The sequence below is a fragment of the Nasonia vitripennis genome, assembly GCF_009193385.2.
Source record: "Nasonia vitripennis strain AsymCx chromosome 3 unlocalized genomic scaffold, Nvit_psr_1.1 chr3_random0009, whole genome shotgun sequence".
Taxonomy (NCBI): domain Eukaryota; kingdom Metazoa; phylum Arthropoda; class Insecta; order Hymenoptera; family Pteromalidae; genus Nasonia; species Nasonia vitripennis.
In genome coordinates this window covers 115,394-137,839 of record NW_022279629.1, presented here as the reverse complement: position 1 = coordinate 137,839, position 22,446 = coordinate 115,394, and the positions used below count along the sequence as shown (strand labels likewise).

General features: G+C 39.5%; 2 protein-coding genes across 2 annotated transcripts in view; both read right to left on the bottom strand.

The window, feature by feature from the left end:
- Positions 1 to 13,090: 13,090 nt before the first annotated feature.
- On the bottom strand, positions 13,091 to 17,669 carry LOC107981722. Its single transcript, XM_031927079.1, has 4 exons — positions 16,145 to 17,669; positions 15,856 to 16,058; positions 13,377 to 13,541; positions 13,091 to 13,293 (listed from the first exon to the last, which is right to left on the bottom strand). The coding sequence occupies exons 1-4, from the start codon at positions 16,289 to 16,291 to the stop codon at positions 13,140 to 13,142; spliced, it is 669 nt and encodes a 222-aa protein (XP_031782939.1). The 5' UTR covers positions 16,292 to 17,669; the 3' UTR covers positions 13,091 to 13,139.
- A 105-nt stretch (positions 17,670 to 17,774) lies between these two features.
- Positions 17,775 to 22,446, bottom strand: part of LOC116416842 (relaxin receptor 1) — a 96,527-nt gene continuing 91,855 nt past the window's right edge. The window contains exons 12-13 of the mRNA XM_032601842.1: positions 18,077 to 18,235; positions 17,775 to 17,998 (exon numbers count right to left, since the gene is read on the bottom strand). Of these exons, the coding sequence (XP_032457733.1) occupies positions 17,859 to 17,998; positions 18,077 to 18,235 (299 nt within the window). The 3' untranslated portion in view covers positions 17,775 to 17,858. The remainder of the gene's footprint in view (positions 17,999 to 18,076; positions 18,236 to 22,446) is intronic.

Below are 22,446 nucleotides of genomic sequence, written 5' to 3'. Positions count from 1 at the left end.
GTCCTCCGTCCAAGTGGCCACTGGGTCGAATTACAGCGGTACATCCAGGGAAAGATGGTCTTGTTCGAGTTGTAACCATCCGTACCGCCACTTCCGAGTTCCAGCGACCTGTCGTGAAGGTCATCTTCCTGCCCACGGACGAGAGTGCGCAGAGAGCTGCTTCCTGCATTCAACCAGAGTCTAGTCAAGAATGAAGATTTGCCCAGATGTCATCAATCGAAGAGATTTTACACACAACACCTACACTGTAAACTCACTTAGCTCGTGAATAGATAGCATCCTAGTCGAATGTTTAAATGTAGATTCATTAGAGTCAAGTTATTATTTTGTTCTTTAGTATTAGCTTTGCTAGAAAATTTGCATTAGATTTTTCAAGAATATAGGCGAATTTAACCTTGTATCAAATTTTATTGTAATGTTGTTAAACTTAAAGCATTGTAAACTTGTTGTTGATCGACTGTTCGTTAAGGAATTGATTCCAAAGAAGTTTAGTGAGAATAGTTCGATCGGTAGAGTCATGGTAGGGATTAGCTTCTTTCGAAGTAGGCTTTCCTATCTTTAAATTTAATTTATTGTTATTGCCGGTCTCGTTATTGCTGCGAGGCAGTAAGAGGGGCGGTATGTTCGAAAATTAGTTTGATATGCGGAGCGAGAGCGAGAAGGTTCGAAAAGCTTGTCATCTTCATTTCAAATTCGACGGTTTTCGCTAGCCCGCACGGCACCAATGAGGTTGCCATGGCAACGCGCGCTCGCTCGCTCCTACTCTGTCTCTCTCCGCCTGTTTCGCGAGCGGTCTTCTGGAGTTTCTCAAGGAGTTTCTCTGAATGTCGTAATTGAGTGGATGTGGATTCACAATTAGGAAAGGAAAATTTTGTTCGTGAGAATCGCTATCGGACACACTCACTGAATTTCGTCGTTTTCGACAATTATTACATATCATCCCATATTTAGGAAGATTTAGTTTCTCCGCTAACAGAGCCTTCGAGATCTGTCTAAGATCCGTTCCTTTGTGACGAGGAACACCATCCTCCTCATATGGATTAATACAGCGATCTTTATGATAAAACATTTTGAGTCAGAATCTATGGTGTGATTCAGTCAATAACGATAAGAACACGGGTGTTTTATAGTCCATATTGCTTCTCAGGGTTTTCTAGCAATGTGTATATTGCAGAAAATTGTTTCTTAAACCCTTTTAATTATTATTAAAAATTCTAGGAAGCGGTGTTACCGCTACAACCATGAAATAATTAAAGAATTAGCGAAAAACCGAAGAAGAAAAATTTTCCGATTACTGCCCATGTGGAAAAAATCAGATGCGTATAAACCTTATAAATTTTCTTCATCAATTTTTTAAATCAATTTTCAGTAACAATTTTGAAAATTCTTTATAACATGAACGCATGTTTATATTTAACTTCAAAATATGGAAATTTGACCAAAGGTATGATGATTTTATAGTTTCTGCTATAATAGTGCTTCTATTACTATTTTTTAAAACAGGGAGAATTTGTCGAAAATCCCCCACCCCCCTAATACTATTAATTTATTTCCGAAAGGAATTTCGATATCACATAGATCACGTAATGTTTTGTCAACTATTTCTAAAGCCTTTTTCGGAATCATAGAAGCTCCATCCCAAATAATTAAATCCGCGTTTCGTAATTTTTCTTTGTCAGATTTAAATCTTAAAAATGAGACTTGTATATTGGTTAAATCTAAAGGTAAACGAAAAGTTCTATGACTGGTCATTCCCATTGGAAGTAATATCGAAGCTATACCAGTCCATGCCATAGATAAAATTTTTTTGTTTTGAGAAATAAAATAATAAATTAATGTTTTATATAAAAATGTTTTTCCCGAACCACCAGGACCATCTATAAAATACATCTTATGAGTTTGTTCCCATACAATTTTGAAAATATTTCTTTGATCATCATTTAATTGAACATACATTTTTTCAAACATAATTTTGCAATATACGATTTCTTCACTATTATCAATGTTATGGAAATCGATTTTGTTTGGCATAGGCAAACCAAATGATTCACATGATTTATCCTCAGTTTCAAATATTTTATTAATATCTAAAAGTGCAAGATTTTCTTTGTTTTCAGTAAAATCTTCTGTAAAACTATTTTTGTATTTGTTCCATATATCATCACCTTGAATATTTTCTGAAAGTAAAAACCATGCATAAAACTGTCAAATCGAACTTCATACTTTTTCTTGCTAGTGCGGTGATATCGCACCACTTGATCTAAATAATATACATACCTAAGACTTCAGAAACGGATTTTCTTTTTATTCTCTCAACTTTGACAAAAAAATAAATCTTTTTTTATAATCTATAAAATTTATTTAGAATAAAATTTTGAAAATAAAAATCATACAAAAACTACACTGGGGGGTTGACAAGCGTAGCGAGCAGGGGGCGATATATATATATATATATATATATATATATATATATATATATATATATATATATATATATATATATATATATATATATATATATATATATATATATATATATAATATATATATATATATATATATATATATATATATATATATATATATATATATATATATATATATATATATATATATATATATATATATATATATTGTAACGGGGTGAAACTTGACGTGAGAGGAGAAAATCACAAAAGAAGACACCGGGACCGAGAATCGACCCGGCGCTCCCGAGATCTCTAGGCGCGCGTGCTACCACTCGTGTTGTAAAATTATATTCTTGTTATAATATTACATATATTCGTAAGGCGTGTGGATAGAGTGCGAGCGTTGTGCCTCTTGCGAATGTATGAGTGAATTTCCTTAACTTGTCTTCTCGATTTCTCCTTCTTGCTGCTTCCTTCTATTCTTGGTGTGCTTGTCATATACTGCTGTGCAAACGTCATTCTTATCGCTGCTCCGTAGTGGTGTTTAATTAAATAACTAGCAGGGTCACCTCGCTCCTAACGTCGCTTGGTTAATTAGGTATATATATTTATATGTCACGTTAACCTACTATGACCTAGACTGGTCGGTCAACGCACACGTGGATAAAAAGTTCAACCAACGAAGTACCTCACCACGGTAATTGGTAATATTCCACGGCAGGCATAACAGAGGCCAACGAACCAACATCTGTCGGCAATACAGAGCACGACAAAATAACCAAGCCACTGACACGCGCGGCGGCAGATGAACGGGCAACGATCCTGAATAAACTAGGTCAAACAAGGGGAGACACCCTAGAGCTACCGTACAATAAGGAGGCCATCAATTTCAGACAAACGACCCAAATAAGTGGAAATTGATACGACAATGAGGGAAATTACAATAAAGAAAACCATTGCAGCTGGCCAGACAAGGGGCCGCGCACTGAGGAACACTGATTGATAAAAGGGGCGCCCACCCCTACTAAGACATACACCCTCCCTAAATCCTGATTGGCCAGAACCTTCCCTATGCTTATGCATTACCCTCATCCCTATAAATACCAATGGAGAGCAAGGAGGAGTATTCTTTCGTAATCCGGAGTTCTTACTGGTAGGGCGAAGCTCTGCCCGACTCGCGACTTAAACTATTTTTCTGTAATCGGACTTAGAGTCAGAGAGTTCGCCAAGTTTTTGGACATAGTCATATTTCTACCACAGACAAGAGTTGTACTCAGTCGAGGACTTGTATCTTGTACCATTTATAATTTGACGAGTTGAATAAACCATTTCTCTCAATTACTTAATCCTTGCGTACGAATTATTACATTTCAAACTCCGCGCCCTTTGAGACGAGCTACAGCGCCAGACCGAGAGCAAGCCACCCTATCGGTAACTACAAGTCAGCTTCGTCAAGGTAAATCGTTTCTCCTATCAATCTTCTCAAATTCACGTCAGTGTCGCATGCAACGTTATTGTGTCAGTACATAGTGTTTAAACCTAGCTAGTCCAATACATTTAGAAGTCACTCTGAGTTTCGTTACTCCGTGAGCTATCACTATCGCACAGTCAGCCGAGCTACAGGTCAAGTCGCGCGCTTCTTTACCTTTTTCCTAGGCAGTATCGCGCGAGCGGACTGGGCTAAATAGAAGGTCTCATCGACTCGGAATTTGTAATTATTTCTATTGTGTGAGTATTCGCTCTGTGCATCCACCCGGATGTAACAGAAATTGGCTTTAGAAGCAGAACTCGACAGGGAGGAAATCGAAAAAACAGTCAATCCCAGCACCTTATTTAACGTTGTAGGGGATTTTATAGCAGCTCGCGTAAATCCGACGTCGCTAATTAAATTCCTGGCGGGCGACGACGAGGAAGACTTAACGTATAAACCGGAATTAATTCTCAGAGTAGAAATTACGGAGGATTATCAAACATTAGACCTTCCAAGCAATACTATGTCCTTCTATGAGAATTTAAACAAAACGGGACATTCATCGAATAAAAACAGTTTTTTGCGGAGCTTGTACGGGGCGTTACAAAATCGAGAACAAAGGCAAGTCGAAATCGGAAAAGATAAAAATCAAAATCAAGAACGAATTCGGGACAAAATCAGCAAAAAAGAAAATCAAAATCGAGAACAAAATCGGGAGCTAATCCGGGAAAAAATTCAGGCGAGAATCGAGGGACTAAATCCGGAAAAAAAAACTAAATCAGAAACGAAATCATGGCACAGCCAAAAATCTAAATCGAAGTGAGGACGAAATCGGATATAGAAAAACAATTCTAGAATAAAATCGAAGTAAAAAATTAAACGAACTCGAGAAGACAGGGAGAGAAAATTCAACAGAAAAAGAAAGTGCGCTTAAAAAACTGGAAGCAATCCTGAGAGACGCGGAACGGGTCATAAAAAAAGAAGTGCAGGTAGAGGAGATTATTTTTAATATGCACACTAAAGCAATAAGCGTAATCCTAAGCCTCAACAGCCTAACCGGTCACAGCTCGGAAGGTACAAGGATAGCACTAGAAAATATATTGGACGCAATTAGGCTGGGCACCTGGTGAGAGGCGAAATTTCACGGTATTTTAAAAAAGGCGCACGAGCAACTGCCAAAACGCGGAGGGACCTGCAGAACGAACGGGTAGAAGCATGCGTATACTGTCAACCCGTCTCGACCATAAATAACGACAAGATAAAGAAGGTGTCCGAGCAACTACGCTTGGAGCATATTTCCGAAGGACAAGGAACCAGGGTACGGAGGTTAGTGGAAGAATTCCACGACATATGTCATATAGAAGGAGAAAACGGTCAAAAACACTGCTACTTAAATTAACAATACCTACAGTCGACGAGGTACCGGTATCGACTAAGCCTTATCGACGCCCACCCGAGGAGAGAGAAGAACAGGAAAGACAAATAGCCGAACTACTCAAGGACGGCATTATCGAAAAATCCACGTCATCTTTTTGCAGCCCGTGCTTTCTAGTTCCAAAAAAGCCTGACTCCAAAGGCGTTGTTAAATTCAGACTAGTTATCGATTACAGTAAAGTCAATGCTAAGACACTGAATGATATGATATAATAATATATAATGATTTTGCAATACCCGATGCAAAATATACTTGACATCCTCGATCAACTCGGGGGAGCCAAATATTTTTCGGTTTTCGATTTAAAGTCGGATTATCACCAAATAGAAATAGCAGAAGAGTACAGACACAAAACGGCATTTGCTACGCAGAGCAGACTATACCATTTTACGCGCGGCAGTTTCGGTCTACGCAGAATGCCGGCGACATTATCGCGCGCGCTCGCAATAGCACTGGCAGGCCTTACGGGTAGCGAACTCTTCATTTATATGGACGACATAATAGTACATTCGGATTCATTTGAGCAACATTTAGAACGAATCAGGCACTTGTTCGAAAGATTAAGAGAACACGTACTAAAATTACAGGCAGATAAATGCGAATTTTTAAAGTAAGAGGTAGCGTATCTCGGACACATAATCTCGGAAGAGGGTGTAAAACCGGACCCTAGAAAAATAGAAGCTGTAAAAGAATACCCCGCTCCTCGCAATAAAAAGAATATAAAACAGTTCTTGGGCTTTGTGGGCTACTACAGGAGGTTCATTGACAAATTCGCAAATACAGCAGTACCGTTAACAGAAATGCTAAAAAACGACGCAGAATTTGTATGGACCGAAAAAGCACAGTAGGCGTTCGAAGTTCTGCGCAATAAACTGTGCGAAGAACCTATTTTAACATTCTCGGATTTTAATAAACCTTTCACGCTAGTTACTGACTCATCGGGGTATGCACTCGGAGCAGTGTTGCTAACCGGAGAACCGGGAAAAGAACACCCGGTCGCATATATGTCACGCACATTGACAGAGGCGGAAAGGAAATGGGACACATATAATAAAGTAGCGAATGCGCTAGTATCGGCAATCAAACATTTCCGGCCGTACCTATTCGGGAGACGTTTTGACTTGATAACGGATAATATAACGCTACAATGGCTGCGCACTCATAGGGATCCGAATTTGCGAGTTAACAGATGGAGATTATTACTGGCGGAATTCGAATTTAACCAGTCACAGAGTGACAATTCGGCGGACGACGCGGCAGGAGGCAAACCAGCCCGCAGTAAAGACACCGCGCCAACGCACACAATGCATACGCGCGGTCGAGGCGTAAGACTACAGGGGACAAAATATAAAGAAGCCATGGCAGCCCTAATACCAAGAAAACGCAGGCCAAAAGAAAACTGCTCAAAAGAACGGGTAGAAAAAGATATTTCAGGATAAAGTCAGCGAGAAAACCCGGAGATAAAGCAAACAGGACGCGACAGGACTCAAACGAGGGGGAGGTACAATCGGAGAGCGACATTAGGGAAACGCAACAGGGGATCGATGAGAGTGAAAGCGGCGACCCGGGAGAAGGGACGGAACCCCTGAACAAGACTAAAAATGGAAACCAACGGGATACTCAAAACTCGGAGAAGGCCATTACGTGCCGAGAACAAATGTTTACGCGGAAAGACAACTTGGTGTACTTTATCTCAACAAAGGGAGAGCCTTGCGATGAAGGGGCAAGACAATTGAAAATTATGGGAAAATTACCGATGTTCGCACGATTACAAGTCGGGATTCCAACGGCGATACGCGTAAATAATAAAACGCATATAGCGCTTCCACTACGAGATGAGGCGCGAATCGGACCTTGTGCACCAATCTGACACCATTTCTAAAACAAGCAGATTTAAAATCAATAAGTATAGCAAAAACCGAAAGAATCGAAGAATTGGAATGGCGTGACGCGATAAAACCGTTAAAAAACTCATTAGCTCGCTCGCACAATAAACTGATAATTTGTTTGGGACTTATAAAATATCCATTGGCGGAGGATCGCGAAACGATAATAAAAGCGGCACACGCGTCAATAGTCGGGGGACACCGCGGCGTGACAAAAACTCATAAAAGAATTAAACAAAACTATTATTGGGAAAATTTAAAGGAAGAAATACAAGCTTTCGTGCGAAAATGTTTACACTGTCAATTAAAGAAATTAGTTAGAATAAAAACAAAACTTCCTATGGTTATCACGGACACACCAACAGTAAGCATGGAAAAATTAGCCATGGACGTTGTAGGCCCTCTACCTCCTACGGATAGTGGCAACGAGTATGTACTAACGTTTCAGGATAATCTGACAAAATTCGGGATAGCAGAACCACTGGGAGACATTACGGCAACAACGGTCGCGAACGTACTAATACGGAAGGTCATTTGCGTTTTTGGAGCACCGAAAGTAATATTAACGGACCAAGGAACAAATTTTCTTAGCAAACAAATGAAAAGAGTAGCAAAACGATTTAGAATTAAACAAGTAAAAACGACAGCGTTTCACCCGCAGTCGAACGGGTCACTCGAACGCTCGCATTCCAGCTTGATGGAATACCTGAAATTTTTCGTGCAAAAGAACAAAAGAGACTGGGACGAGTATATAGACTTAGCGACATTTAATTTTAACACCAGTGTTAGTGAGACCACTTGGCACACCCCGTTCGAGCTCGTATTCGGAAGATTAGCGCACGCCGGAAGAAGGCGAACTCGAAGAGGAAGATTTACTATCGACCTTTAATGGTTATATGAGGGAGCTGGTGACTCGGCTTAATAATCTCCAAGCAATGGCGAGAGAAAACTCGATTAAAGCGAAGGAAAGGGCTAAACAATATTATGACAGACGAGTAAACATTAAAACGTTGCAAATCGGAAATCATGTGTGGCTATTAAGCGGGCCGAAGCCGCATAAATTCGAAGATCAATATAAAGGACCGTATACAGTGCTCGACGTGAGCCCCAACGGGAATGTAAAAATACAAATAAGCGCGACTAAAGAAAAAATCGTACACGCGAACAGGCTACGCATGTCGCATGTAAAAAATAAAAATGATAAGGCTAAGTAGAGTTAGAACCACGACATAGTCGTATGCACCTCGCAAGTAATGCATGAAAAAGCACAGTAAAATTCATCCACATTCAGCGCAAACCATAACAAAATCAAACACGCTATACACGCGCCATAATGGCGGACGCGCATACGCTAAATTAAGAAAATATTCTACGGAAGAACACTAACTTTAAAATTTTTCTTTGCTGCCAACTTACACACAGACAGACAAAAAACAACAAACAAAATGGTCACAGAAGCCAGCAAGCCGTTCCTGCAAACAACAAGCATGCATGCAATTCGTTTTACGTAAATGTAATTAAAAAAAAAAAAACAAGCATGTCATTTAATGAACCAATTACAATGATTACAGATGATAAACATTTGGATTTTGTGGCTAACAGCAATTTCTCAACTTTTCATCAGGGGTGCCGCGATAATAGCATACGACTGTTCTCAGCAAGTCTCTAATTTAACAACCTTCTCGCTAATTAACGTCAGAGAATGCGACATAGAAATGCCGGTAGTAAACACAACGTATTCGTAAAACTATTGCAACTAAATGAATTTACAAACACGCACGTAAGATTCTGTAAAGTAGAAATAAAGAGAACGGCAAGAACCTGCGGCGCATTTTCGCACTTAACCGACGTGTTTAGAGGCGAGGTCAAGTTGCTCGACGAGATAACGGGAGAAGAGTGCAAAACAATGCATAGGCATCGCGTATGTAAATTCGAAATTCGTTTATGTAGAAAAACACATAAAGGGCCAAATTAAACAGCTGTATCACGACTTAATTTTACAAAAATGCGAACTCGAGAAGAGAGTAATAGCAAACGCGCTCAGCATCGCAGCAGCGGCACCGGATTTATTCGCGTATCAAATCACAATAAAGAGCGGCTACATAGGGTTAGTAGCGGGCGAAGTGGTACACTTAATGAAATGCGTGCAAGTGGAAGTACACCGGAGGGAAGAAAGCACTTGTTATCAGGAACTACCTGTAATGAAAGACGACAAAAAATACTTTTTAACTCCGCGAACGCACATTCTTAAAACTTTCGGGACAGAGACTACATGTAATCCATTAATTCCGCCTATCTTTCAATTACAGAATGAATGGTACACGGTACTATCAGAGTCCGTAACAAAGGGAATAACACCAAACACGCTAAAACCAATAACAAAACCGACATGGAATTACACGGTCCCCGCGAACCTTGCGGAAAGCGGAATATTCACGCCAGCGAAAATACAAGCATTGCGACATCACTTAATGTTTCCGATCGAAAAGCCAGCAGTGCTTAATTCAATCGCGATGAGCATGTCGGGCAGAAGCTCTAGAATGGACGGACTATCAGTCACGAGACTGTTCGATGAGAACGCTATGGCGAGACTCGCGAAATAAACATGGGGTATAATATGAGGAAAGTTTTTGACGTTCGGCTCGGCTTCGGCTGGGATAATTGGCTTGTTTATGATAGCGACACTCATTAAATTCGTGGCTGACACAATAATTCACGGTTATGCTCTACATTCTATATACGGATTCTCAATTTATATTTTAGGAAATTTCTGGAATTCGGTAACACAATTACTGTTGCATTTGGGATCGCGAATGGAGAAATCAGAAAAACAAGGCGTGGAGTGGAGGAAGTGGAGCACATATTTGAGGGCAGGACTCCTCCTAACGCTGGGAACAGTAATAGCGGGAACCAACATCAAAATATCCGGGTTTAAAAACAATCCCGGACTTATGTACCAACGAAACGACGATATGCGACTCACCTCGGGAGAATGGAAGTTCGTAACAGGAATCGACACGACCCCTGTTTTCGACAGCACAGGATTATTCCAACGCGCAGCGATATTCCTGACACAAACAGAAGCATATCGAAACGTATCCAACAGTGTATTAATGAATCAGATGTACCTAATGCAGGATAAAATTTTACTAACTAAATAAAATGGCTATTATGTTCGAATCAATAAAAAGACCGTACGATATTCGGACGCACAAACACGGCGGCAACGACTTCGAACTGATGGAAGGCGAAGGAATCAATAATCTAATACTACTCGAGGATATGCGGCGAAATATGAAAGAGGAACTTTCTCAACCGGCCGACCGCAAGACAGTCATAGAAAACGAACTGAATGAGGAAATAAATACTCTAGAACGCAAAAAACACACGCCGATGACTAGGCTTGGATTGAACGAAGAGGATGAAACTAACACAGTGGAAGGAGAACTAGAACCATCCATTAATGAGAGTATCCAAATCCTCAATGAAAACTTAGAATTATCGAGCAGATTAATCACCATCATGCAGATTAAGGAGTATGGGCTGTCGACAAGAACAATGAGAAACGCGCTGGCTCGGATTCAACGAACGGAGGGACACTGGCGACACCGTTTGAATCAATAAACCAAGGGACGATACGCGAGTAATACAATAGAGTACAGCTAATAATCCAGGTAAACATTCCGCTAGTAACTAAACAGGTATACAGGACCTACGAACTTGTGACAATTCCTGTCTACGACCCACTTGAACTACCTCGACACACCGCAATAAAAGTCGTCGCAAGGGGCGATTATCTAGTAATAAACCTGGATAACAACGAACACTTCTTCATGAGCAAGGAGGAAAGAGGAGAGTGTTTGAAAGTACACCTTCGAATATGTAAGGCCAACCAAGAATAAAAAGGGGGATGGATTGCGAGAGCATTCTGAAAGCGGATCCGGAATCATACAGGGCCCACAACTTGTGCAAACGAACCTTGATACATGGGCCCGAGTATTACTTAGTCAGAACACAAAACCCTGCACGATGGATCTTTTCAACAGCCGGAAGAGTGAACGGGACTGGGATGTGCCAGGAAGAAAAACAGAGCGTCACCTTAGAAGGAAGCGGCGAGGTAAATATACCCGAAGGATGTCATCTAAGAATAGCGGACAGCATTTTTTATGGGGGAGCGGACCAAAACGAACGCGAGATCTTCATACCGCACGTACACCTCACCGCGGCAAGCATCCTGTGGGCAGACAAACGCCCGGAGGCAATTCCGCAGGTAGTACGCACCGGCACGACGGGGGTCGGAGGAAACACGACCATTACGACCATTACTATCATGACGGTAATAATCGGTATATTCGGAACTATAGTGAGTCTCTTAATCGTCGTAGGGATCCGAAGCCTAAAAGGCCGGAATAGACAAGAAGAGCCGGAGGCAATTTACGTGCCTATGAGAGGATTTAGACCCAACGATCAGGTGCGAATTCCACGGGCCCCACGAGAGGGCTGAAAAAGTTTATGATGTGCCAAGAGTTCCAGCAATGCAGGTGCGAGAAAACGCACTGTCAGCAATAATCGAGGAGAGCACAGAGTCTGGATAAACGAATAAGAGAAAAACAAACAACCACGAGTCGGCAGGTAGAGAGAATGTAACCAACTAGAGTCTAAACACCAATACGTGACTACCCGCAAAGAAAGTAAGCATTTGAAAATGCATATCATATCAAATAAATAAAACCTATAATCAAGTGTGGACATTATATTCATGTGTGAAATTATATAATCCTTGTGTGAACAAACTTATAACTAATCTCAGCATAGACAGGGAGCCACTCTCTAACTATGCATATATATATTTAACCAAAACAAAACATATTTAATCACGTGTGTGACCATATAATCAATGAGTGTGAACATAAATGAAAAGAAACAAAAAGATTTTGATTGCCAAGTTAATCTTTTTATTAATGCTGACAAAAAAAAAAAACTAGTTATATAGATCTTAGGTACACATAGGATAAAGCTAGCTGACGTAAATTAATTCATCTACAAATAACTTAGGTTGTAAAATTTACATGACAAAGATTCTTCTAACTTGCTAGGAATTAAGACTAAAACTATGTAGAAGTACGAACTATTCGATTATATGTGCAAGGAAAGCTTTAGGATAAATCAAGAGGAATGTACGTTTTAAGACATATTAGGCTAAAACTATACTTAAGAATTTGTGTAAATCGAGCGACTAGGAGACGGGCAAAGATAAACAAAATAACATCCGCACTCATCCACTTCGCGCGTCGCTTACTCGCTTGAGATATAAAATAAGCCAAACAAAGATTATAACTCTAGAAATATTAATAATCGTATTAGAATATAGTTAGTAAAAATATGTAAACTGGCAGCAAGAAAAGCGGAGACGAGACTCCTCGACTCGAGAAGGCTTGTACTGTTTCGCTTGTCCAAGGGAGACGTAAAATCGATGTATGTGACAAAAAAATAAATAAAGAAAAGGGCACTTGCCCACCAAAAAAAAAACGAATAATAACCGGGACATCATTTATCGGACCGGGTATATCCCTAAAGGACAGTCGAGTTTCAATTTCAAAAGCGTGACGCGACTTCAATCACGGAAATTGCGAGCACGGTAAATTAGTTTCAACTTAACATAGGCCCGGCGGACTCGAAAATTAAAAGTAGAAAACCATATTCGATTCGCTGCCATCAAACAAAAAACAATCGCGGAAATATGAGAACCTCGGAGAAAATTACAAATTAAAAATCAAATTTAATGCTTAGAAGTCATGAAAGCGAATAAAAAAAAATAATAGAGGCATCGATAAATAAATAATCCTGGGTAGGAGGGGCTACGGATGAACAAAATCAATAGATGAGAAAATTCCTTTTCTATACGTATATATTTATTTATTTGTTTGTTTATTTATACATCAACGAACAGGAGTATCCTTACGAAAATATAAAACAGCACGAAGTACAAAATACATTATGATCACACGTAGAACGCAATTACAAAAAATCTCAAAACAAGTCGGCGTCGCTCGTCGCTGGACAGCACTTATGGCCGGGAATGCGGATCCAGTTCTGTAAACAAACCAAACATTTTTTTTTTTTTTTTATTAAACACAATCATCGAAACAGCTGACACAAAATAAAGAAATACTTACGCCCTTGCCCCGGAGACGCATCTTGTGGGGTGGATCATCAAGGCGGCAACGGCAGATCGAGCAGATCCTACAGGCCGCGTGATCCTCCCAGAACTCGTGGTGACATTCAATCCAGGAGTCGGAGAAGGAGTCCCGAACAACAGGGGACCGGGAATCAAAGACGAACTGCAAAAGAAAAATAAGATTAAATATACCGAACGACAATGAGAGGGCTTTATATATATATATATATATATATATATATATATATATATATATATATACAGGGTGGGCCATTTTAATCAAACCAGTCTATTAACTCCTAAATTAAGCCATGAACAGAAAAATTGTTCAGATGAAAGTTGTCCAGGATCAAGGGGGACATCTTTTTGTGGAATTAGTTTTGACCTTGAACTCAAATTTCGAGGTCATTTGAAGGTCAAATTTTTTTTTAAATAGGAACCCCTATTTTTGATAGCAGATTCGGAAAGAACAGGAAATTTCACGTCCGAAACGGTATTTCAAAATTTTTTTCATGACCTTCACAAGGTCATTTCAAGGTCAAATGTTAAGAAATACTGTAATTGCTATTTAATCGCATTTTCTGATAGAATAATCGTAGTTAATGTACTTTTATGATGAATATTCAAACCTAATGTGACTTGAAAACAAAATAATTTCCTAATTTCAGCGCTACCCAGGAACAACGACGTGGACGTATTAGGATTATGTTCCCTTTGGGGTGCTTTTTTAACGTGAGCCCCCTTGCCTCTCACTGGGGTGCTTGTTTACTGTGAGTCCCCTTGCCTCTCACTAGAATGCTTGTTTAACATTCGTTAACAAATTTTTAGTGGTCAAAAGTAAATTTTGAAGTAAACATGATAATTTTAAATATCTGAGTTCTTAATGGGAGTGGGAAATGGAACGTTAAAAATCAATGTTGTCAATTCATTCACGGTCGAAGCAGAGTCAAGTAAAAGTTTAACGTTTCAGAAGCGTAAAAAATGGTTAAACAATAAAGGTAGGATGTTAAAAAATACATTATTTAAGATAAAATATTAAACAGCATTTTGCTTTTGTAATATTAAAAAAAATTTTTAATAATTGTATTTGCCAAAGTGCATCACTTCCAGTTTAGATGTTTTTTTTAAGATGAATTTCTTTAATCTAATATGAATTGTAACGATTGTTCTCACGCTGTCTTCAATTTAAATCTCAATGTCTTAACGTAAGAAAATAAGAAGTTACAAATTTGATTTAAAAATTATACAGTTTGAAAATTCTCCTTTTTTTGTTGTCACTTTCTTATTTTGGTTTAGTTTCAATTTCAATAAAGAGTGAATGTAAATAAAATAGTTTTTCTTATTATAAACAAAATTTTCAACATGGGCGATTATCAATCCAATGAAATTGTTGATATGATAATGATCTTAGGCGAAACCCAAAACAATGCCAGAGCCGCGGTGCGATTCTACGCTGAACGCTTTCCTCTAAGAAGGCATCCTACTCACGACACATTACTCAGATTACTTCGAAGAGCTCGTGATGGACATCTTCGTTGTCAACGCAGACACCACGAATACAACGAAAATGATCCTAATGTTATAGCCGCCTTAGCAGCTGTTCATCTCAATCCACAAATTAGTAGTCGACAAATTGAAAGAGAAATCGGTATACCACCAAGAACAGCATTGAGAATTCTCAATAATCTCCACTATCACGATTACCACATAAGATTAGTTCATGAGCTGAGGTCACACCATTTTCTAATGCTTATTAACTTTTGCCAGTGGGCTTTAGGAGTTTTACAAAATGATCCAGATTTTTTCAGATTTGTTATGTTTTCTGACGAGGCTATATTTCGCAGTGATGGTCAATTAAATAGGCACAATAGTCACTATTGGTCACCTGTAAATCCCCACTGGTACAGGGCTATTGACCATCAAAACCGATGGAGTTTAATGGTGTGGTGTGGGATCATTAATGGTTACCTGATTGGGCCATATTTTTTCGGTCAAAATGTTAACCAGAATAGCTATTTGGCATTGCTCAGAGATCGACTGCCAGAGCTTTTAGAGGATGTTGACTTTCGGACGTTTCGGACGTAAAATTTCCTGTTCTTTCCGAATCTGCTATCAAAAATAGGGGTTCCTATTTTTAAAAAAAATTTTACCTTCAAATGACCTTGAAATTTGAGTTCAAGGTCAAAACTGATTGCACAAAAAGATGTCCCCCTTGATTCTGGACAACTTTCATCTGAACAATTTTTCTGTTCATGGCTTAATTTAGGAGTTATTAGACTGGTTTGATTAAAATGGCCCACCCTGTATATATATATATATATATATATATATATATATATATACACACACACACAATATATATATATATATATATATATATATATATATATATATATATATATATATATATATATATATACACACATACTCACACACACACACACACACACACACACACAAAACACACTACATCTTACCCTGTCTCACGGTAGTACTCCCGCTCGATGGTCGGAAGAGTGTGGCGCGGCTGACGGCATAAGGGGCAAAAAGACCCGATGTCAATCCACCAGGGAGTCTGCGTATGGCAAGGTAGAGTGAACAAAGGGGACTCTTCCTCCGGGAAGTCCTCAAAGTCAGAAGCCGGAGAGGGCGGTGGTGTAACAGGGACCTGACGGTAGGCCTACAAAAAAAAACAAAGAGGAGGAATTAAGACACAAAAAGGAAACATTACACATTGGGTAATTTAAACAAAAAAACAAAACTTACCCAACCTACAGGCTTCAATGGGACCCAGGCAGGACGATGCCAACTAAGGACACGAACCACTGGATCGAAGATCGGAGCCAGAGTAGAGATCACGGCTCGCGCAAACCGAACCAGGACACCAGCACAAAGCACTACTGAGGCGAACATCTCGAACAGGTAGGAAGATCACGGAGGAGCAGAAGGCGAGAAACTGAGTGCGGAATGAGCAGTCCTGGGGCCTTTTAAAGGGACACCCAAAGGAAGGGACTCACCCCCGCAAAGAGAACCAATTAGAGAAAAACGCCACGGTCAAGAAGTCAGAACAAGGTGGTACGCCCACCGCAACGACCAAAAATCGGAGAGGGAGAGACCCCGCGAGAGATTTTAGGTGAAGTTAGGTAGTAGAATTTAGGTTTTAGCATGGCAAATTTAAAGGTATTTATACTAAATATCATTGAACAAAATTTCAAATCGTTTACTTTAATTTCGTCATTTTTACTCATAATTCTTTTTTTTTTTAGGATTTAAAGGTGTTGTGTCCCCTTAAGCGATGAGAAGTTTTCTTGTAGGCTACGTTAGTACTGGACACACAGTCCTTATGTCTGATAAAAATAACCTGTACGGTAGTAAACATGTAAAATTTGTTAAAAGTAAGACATATAAAGACTTTGCAATAAAATCAGTAAATGAGATTGAAAACTCTGATTTGATCTTTTCTGAAGCACAAGAGACTGTGAACCCGGAGAAACCTAGCTTAGAACTATCTGCAGAGGAAGAGCTTGAGACTGTATCTGAAATTAAGAAAAAAAGAGTTAGGCCAAAGAAAAAGGAAGATATCATGTTCTTCCTATGCGAATCACCAGAGATAGCCGAACATGAATTCTATCGCGAATTAAGTAATTTAAATTATCATGGATTGTTAGCAAAAATTCAAGGAGACCCATCAACCTACAAAGATCTCTCTCTCTCTCTCTCTCTCTCTCTCTCTCTCTCTCTCTCTCTCTCTCTCTCTCTCTGTTTCTGGACGACTTACAAGAAGCACTGAATACTCATCAACGTGTTGCTGGGCTAGCTGGGCTATGTCGCACAAAACACTTTTCGCACAAACACTCTCGAAATACAAGATGCTGACTTGTAACGTCATCAAGGTGGGCACTACAACTGCCGAGTTGCTTTGCGATCGTGTGCTCAGTGTCTCTCTACCATCCGTAAGTACTCAGTTGATAACGAAGTCCGATTGGCTGCTCATCTGACGTCAGCCTGGACCAGGCTCTTCTTCAAGTTAATGACAGTTGGTGAGTTTCGCGAATTTCTGGGACTATGGCAGGTCTATGGCAGGCTCCGTCTTGGAATATGCTTTTGCTTGGCTTGGTTGTTTAGGAGATTTGTCGCGTGAAACATGAACATGCTTTCGCGCCGCTGCGTCGTACCACGTCGTATGTTCTCTCTTTTAATTCAAATATTTTATTTTGTTGATTTCTTTCTATGCAAATATATTTTTTATTAAGTGTTATTTGAATTTGGTTTGCATAAAATGAGCATTTCATAGGGGATCCACGTAAAAAGAACGTTGTTTTTTAAATAATTTCACATGAAAATGAAGGGAAGCAAAAAGACAAGGATCGGGCAAAGGTCTAGGCTTACAACTGTATAACATAAATTGAGTATATATATTTATTATTATCTGTGTATTCTATAAATCATTCACACGTTAGAATACTACTAAATTCTCTTTCTAATTATCTTTCGTGCAAATTTTAATTACTAAGGTTTCATTCAATGATGGCTTCGATAACTTATTTTGACTGAACAATTTTTTATTGGTTGGCATCGTTGACATACTCTTGTGATAGTAAGAATTGGATATTTGAGAACCTGTCATTTTAAGAAAATAACATAATTTACTGTCGTACCTTTGAAAGAAAAAACTTGTAAATATGAATTTTTGCTTACTGCTCCTTGATTGTTTTCTCGAAATGATGTTGCGTACTTTACTAAGCCATCCTTCGCTGAGTCTTTCGCGAAACTTTGGCGTAGTGAACGTATACAGTAGTGGATTCACAGCGCTATTAATGGGTAGTATAAATACAACTACCCAAGCATGCAATTCAGCTGGAAAAAAATTATATAAAAATAGTTTTAGATTAAAAATTACATTGAGTCTAAATATTACGCTGAATAGAAAACCAGTTGCTAACTAAATAAATAGAATGTTTTATAGTACATTATGATACTAGTGACATAAGTCGTAATTTACGGCATGGCGTGTATAAGCGCCCGAGCGCATCGAGTGCACTTAACGACGTGCCATGAAAATTCACTTATCACGCGTATATCGTACAATATTTTATAGCACTGCGTGACATAAATGCGGATTTATGCCACGCAGTGCTATAAAAGATATTCTAATTAAAAAATGTATATAAGAAATAAATAAAATTGTTATTGATTTCTATAATTTTTTAATAAAGAAAATTCGGTTTATAATGAGCTTTGAATCGTCTGAATGCATTTATCTACATCAACTCATAATAGTTCTCCCCTTTTAAGGATTGCCACCTTGTCGCGTGCTCGAAAGGGCCGGTGGGAGGAGCTTCTCTGGTCACTCTCACGGCGAATCTTAAATCTGATCCCGAAGGGAGATAGTGAATGTTGTCAGTATCTGATTCCCAGTAAGATGGTCTCTTAATTGTATATGGATCCCCGTAAAAAGGGCTCTCACTCAAATACGGTTTCCTCTGAAAGGGCTCTCTCTCTCTCTTGCTTCTGACTCTCCACGGACCCGGGGCGTAACTCATTTCACTTTCCTCGACACAGAGGTAGGGGGATGAAAACCGCCTAGCAGACCGACTAGAGGCTAGAAGCAATCCATCAACTAGATAAAATCGGTAGTTCCAGTTGGGAAATATGATACACAAATACAGATACTTGGCTTGCCGTCCTCCGGGGTTGTTTGAGGGGCTGTCTCTGTCAAATCTGAGGGTAATGTGGGAAATCTCAGTTGCCAAGCGCTCCTAGGCCGTCAGATAGAACAGGGACCCAGGTCAGCCTAACCAGTATGACCTGGCTGTCCTATCAACCGGCGAAATATCCTGCCTGACCCAATAGTGTTGGCTGGTGACCGGATACGGCCATGTGCCGGCAAATATCGATGTGAGCTCCCAGGAGAACCGGGAGGCTGCGGGATCCGCCCCAGCGGATATGCAAACAGGAAACATCTTTCGGGGTCTGAGCAGAGAAAAAAGCGTCAAGAGGGGGCACTTCAAGTGGAGAACACGACGGGCACCCCCAAAAGACAACACTCCGAAGCTCTACCTCGAAGGATGTGAAAAAGAGGCAAATCGGGGACGCTCCGAAGAGTTAGCAGATCGGTGGCCACTGATTTAAAGGTGGCCATAGTCCTGGTTAAGTACCCCGAAGCGCTTCAGCGAGAAACAAAGTGTGACAGTAGTAGAAGTCCTTGAGGGGGAGATTCGGAGATTCGGATGCTGCTCGAGAGGTCTAAGGTCGAGGCGCCGCGGACCTTTGATTTTAGGCTTTTCTGCGGAGGCAGCAAAGCTCACGTTGTCCTATTCAAGCATAAGGTGGAAGAGTCGAAGCCAGCAGGGCGAGAGGGGATGGATCTCGATCCTGACCCTAAAGCGGCAACAGCAAATGCGGATAACGAGAAAGCAGCTCCTGATCATGGCTGATTGGGGACAAGGTATAAATATGAACAATATGAACGGTACCAGTTCTATACCGGCTACCACAATAGAGTTCACACAGATCAATTCGCACTACAGTAAGAGTGCTTCAGACCTTTTGGCCAGACGCATGGCTGCAGTGAACATAGGCGTATGCCTAATCCAAGAAACTTGGATTCATAAAGGTAAAATAGCAGGTCTTAATGGTATAGGCACACTGATCAACGGTAGTCCGATCTCGACTAGCACTTACCTCATCGTCAAGGGACTTCAAGTGAAGACAGAAGCAGTGCTCGACGGATCTCTGTTCATCAATGATAACCTATAAGGACACCGGAGGGGAACGGAAGGTCATTACGATCGCTGCAGCATACTTTCCCTATGAGGAGGTATGTCCACTGGAGAAACGTTTGCTCTAATAAGGGAATACGAAGCTACAGGCAACAGGCTCATTATAGGATGCGATGCGAACGTGCACTATACCTGCTGAAGCAGCTCGGACTGCAACGTCAGAGGAAGAACGCTGTTGCAGTACCTATCGGCCACGAACATCGATTTCCTAAATATAGGCTGCAGACTAGGGTGACACATTATGCATCGGACTTCAGGTACATAATTTTCGTAGATTCCTATAGTAGCTGAATAGTCAAGGAATACGGTGGATTAATTTTTATAATTTTTAAATAGTATTTTAGGGTGTCTCCAGGAGTTTTCGTTTTTAATTGAAAATAACAAAGGGCAAACAACCATCTTTGGTTTTTCTAAAATAAAACTGAATTCAAGTACATTTTTAAAAGTTTTTTCTCGTTAATCATGTTATATTGCTTATAACAATCTATTAATGAAAGTTTGACTGAAATAAGTTAATAATTACAAAAAATAAGACGCGTTATTTTAGGTAAAAATCCTGATTTTCGGAAGCTATTTCGGGCCCTTTGCTTCGAGGCACCTGTAATGTTTACAGAATGTTCTTCAATTTATGGAGAAGCAAGTAGGTGAAAGCTGTACATTTTTTCAAAGGATAAGCCGACATGATACTTTAACGACTCTTTCCCATACGGTGCAGAGAAACATGACACATAGTGTTTGTAGGCCTAACTCTGCCGATGCCCCTCTATTTAAAATTAGTCTATAATGTACATTTCTTCACTTCTGAACCTTCATCGCTATTAGTTATCTTATTTTTTAATACACAACATATTTTTCGAATATAAATTACTGTTATAAATAAAGATTATTATACTGTGAATATTATGAAGATATTTAAAAATTTAAGTTAAACAAAATCATAATTTAAACTTTAGACATAGAATGATCTCTACGAGCAATTTGAATTATTGTATTGTGCCAAGATTTCGAAAGATTAAATCTTTCCTCTTCAAGGCATCTAAAAATTACGGAATTTTACACTAATCACTAAAGTCTCAAGTCTTAGAACAAATGAATTTGAACTAATAAAAACCAACATGTCATATCGATAAAATACATGAAAAAAAAACTTTGCTGTTACATGTCGACTACAAGCACAGTTGTCCAGGGTGAAACTAAAATTTTAAATCGTCAAAAGTTAAACACAAAATTGAAGGTTTCGTTATAGCTGTTGTAAACCGTTAAGTTCTAGATTTACAAGAGATTGTCGCACAAAGATGTTTATTGGTACTCGCATGGATGTTATGCTGCGAGCAACGATTTGGCGTATACTGTCAGACTGATAAAGTGCATGGCCTTTTATACAGACTCGCAGAGTTGCGTGTCGCCTGTCAGGCACCAAGAAAACATAAGTCCAAGTGAAGTAGAAAACCTTTGAATGTAGTCGGAGTATAGGCCCGTGTATTCGCAACTAGCATACATGAGTTTACGCTCCGGCCGTATATGCTGCTAGGGGGATATGACACCGCCTAATCATAGCAACGAGCGGCATAGTCACACCCGTGCGTAGCAACGGCGCCTGTAGTTCCTCGTGCGGCTTATTTCTTATTCAATTAGTTTCTGTAATTTTTAGATGCCCTGAAGAGGAAAGATTAACTCTTTCAAAACGTCGGCGTGATTAAAGAAACTTAAAAAATTGCTCGTAGAGATTACTCTAGTACCACAGTTTAAAATTTGAAATAACTCAGCTTTTAATTAACATTTTTAAATCCTACAAATTCGAGCGAATAAATGCAAAATTTAACAAACATTTTCAGTGAAATAAAAAATTGTCTATAACTTATTTAAAAAACGAATTTAAATAAAACATTTGAAATTCGCGATCCGTAGGCAGAAATACGTCTAGAAATATTATTTTAGTGATTGAAAGAAGCTGGATTGGCCACGACAGAGCATACCTTGTCATAAAACCTACGGAAGAGAATTTATGATAGGGACGGTTTGCGGAAATGACCTTCATTGCTCTGTAGAGCTCTTCGTTAAGTTTTTCTATCGCACCGCCTTAGTAGGTCAAAAATTTTCAAAATCTTTAGTGACCTTGAGACACTAACAAATTATTTAAATAATCTAAATAAAAATCTGTCGTATTCCTCTACTATTCAGCCACTACTGAGAGTCTACAGAAAATAGATACCTAAAGTTTGATGCGGAATGTGTCACCCTACTGCAGACCCATCCTTGCCTCCAGGAATGTAAGTCTAAGGTAAA

What these genes read in the sequence shown, in the direction of transcription:
- LOC107981722 (XM_031927079.1), bottom strand. Translation starts at nt 16,291, where the DNA reads ATGTTCGCCTCAGTAGTGCTTTGTGCTGGTGTCCTGGTTCGGTTTGCG. An exon ending in GAGTACTACCGTGAGACAGG is followed by an intron (nt 13,542 to 15,855) that starts GTAAGATGTAGT and finishes TTTCTTTTGCAG; the next exon opens with TTCGTCTTTGATTCCCGGTC. An exon ending in TGCGTCTCCGGGGCAAGGGC is followed by an intron (nt 13,294 to 13,376) that starts GTAAGTATTTCT and finishes GTTTGTTTACAG; the next exon opens with AACTGGATCCGCATTCCCGG.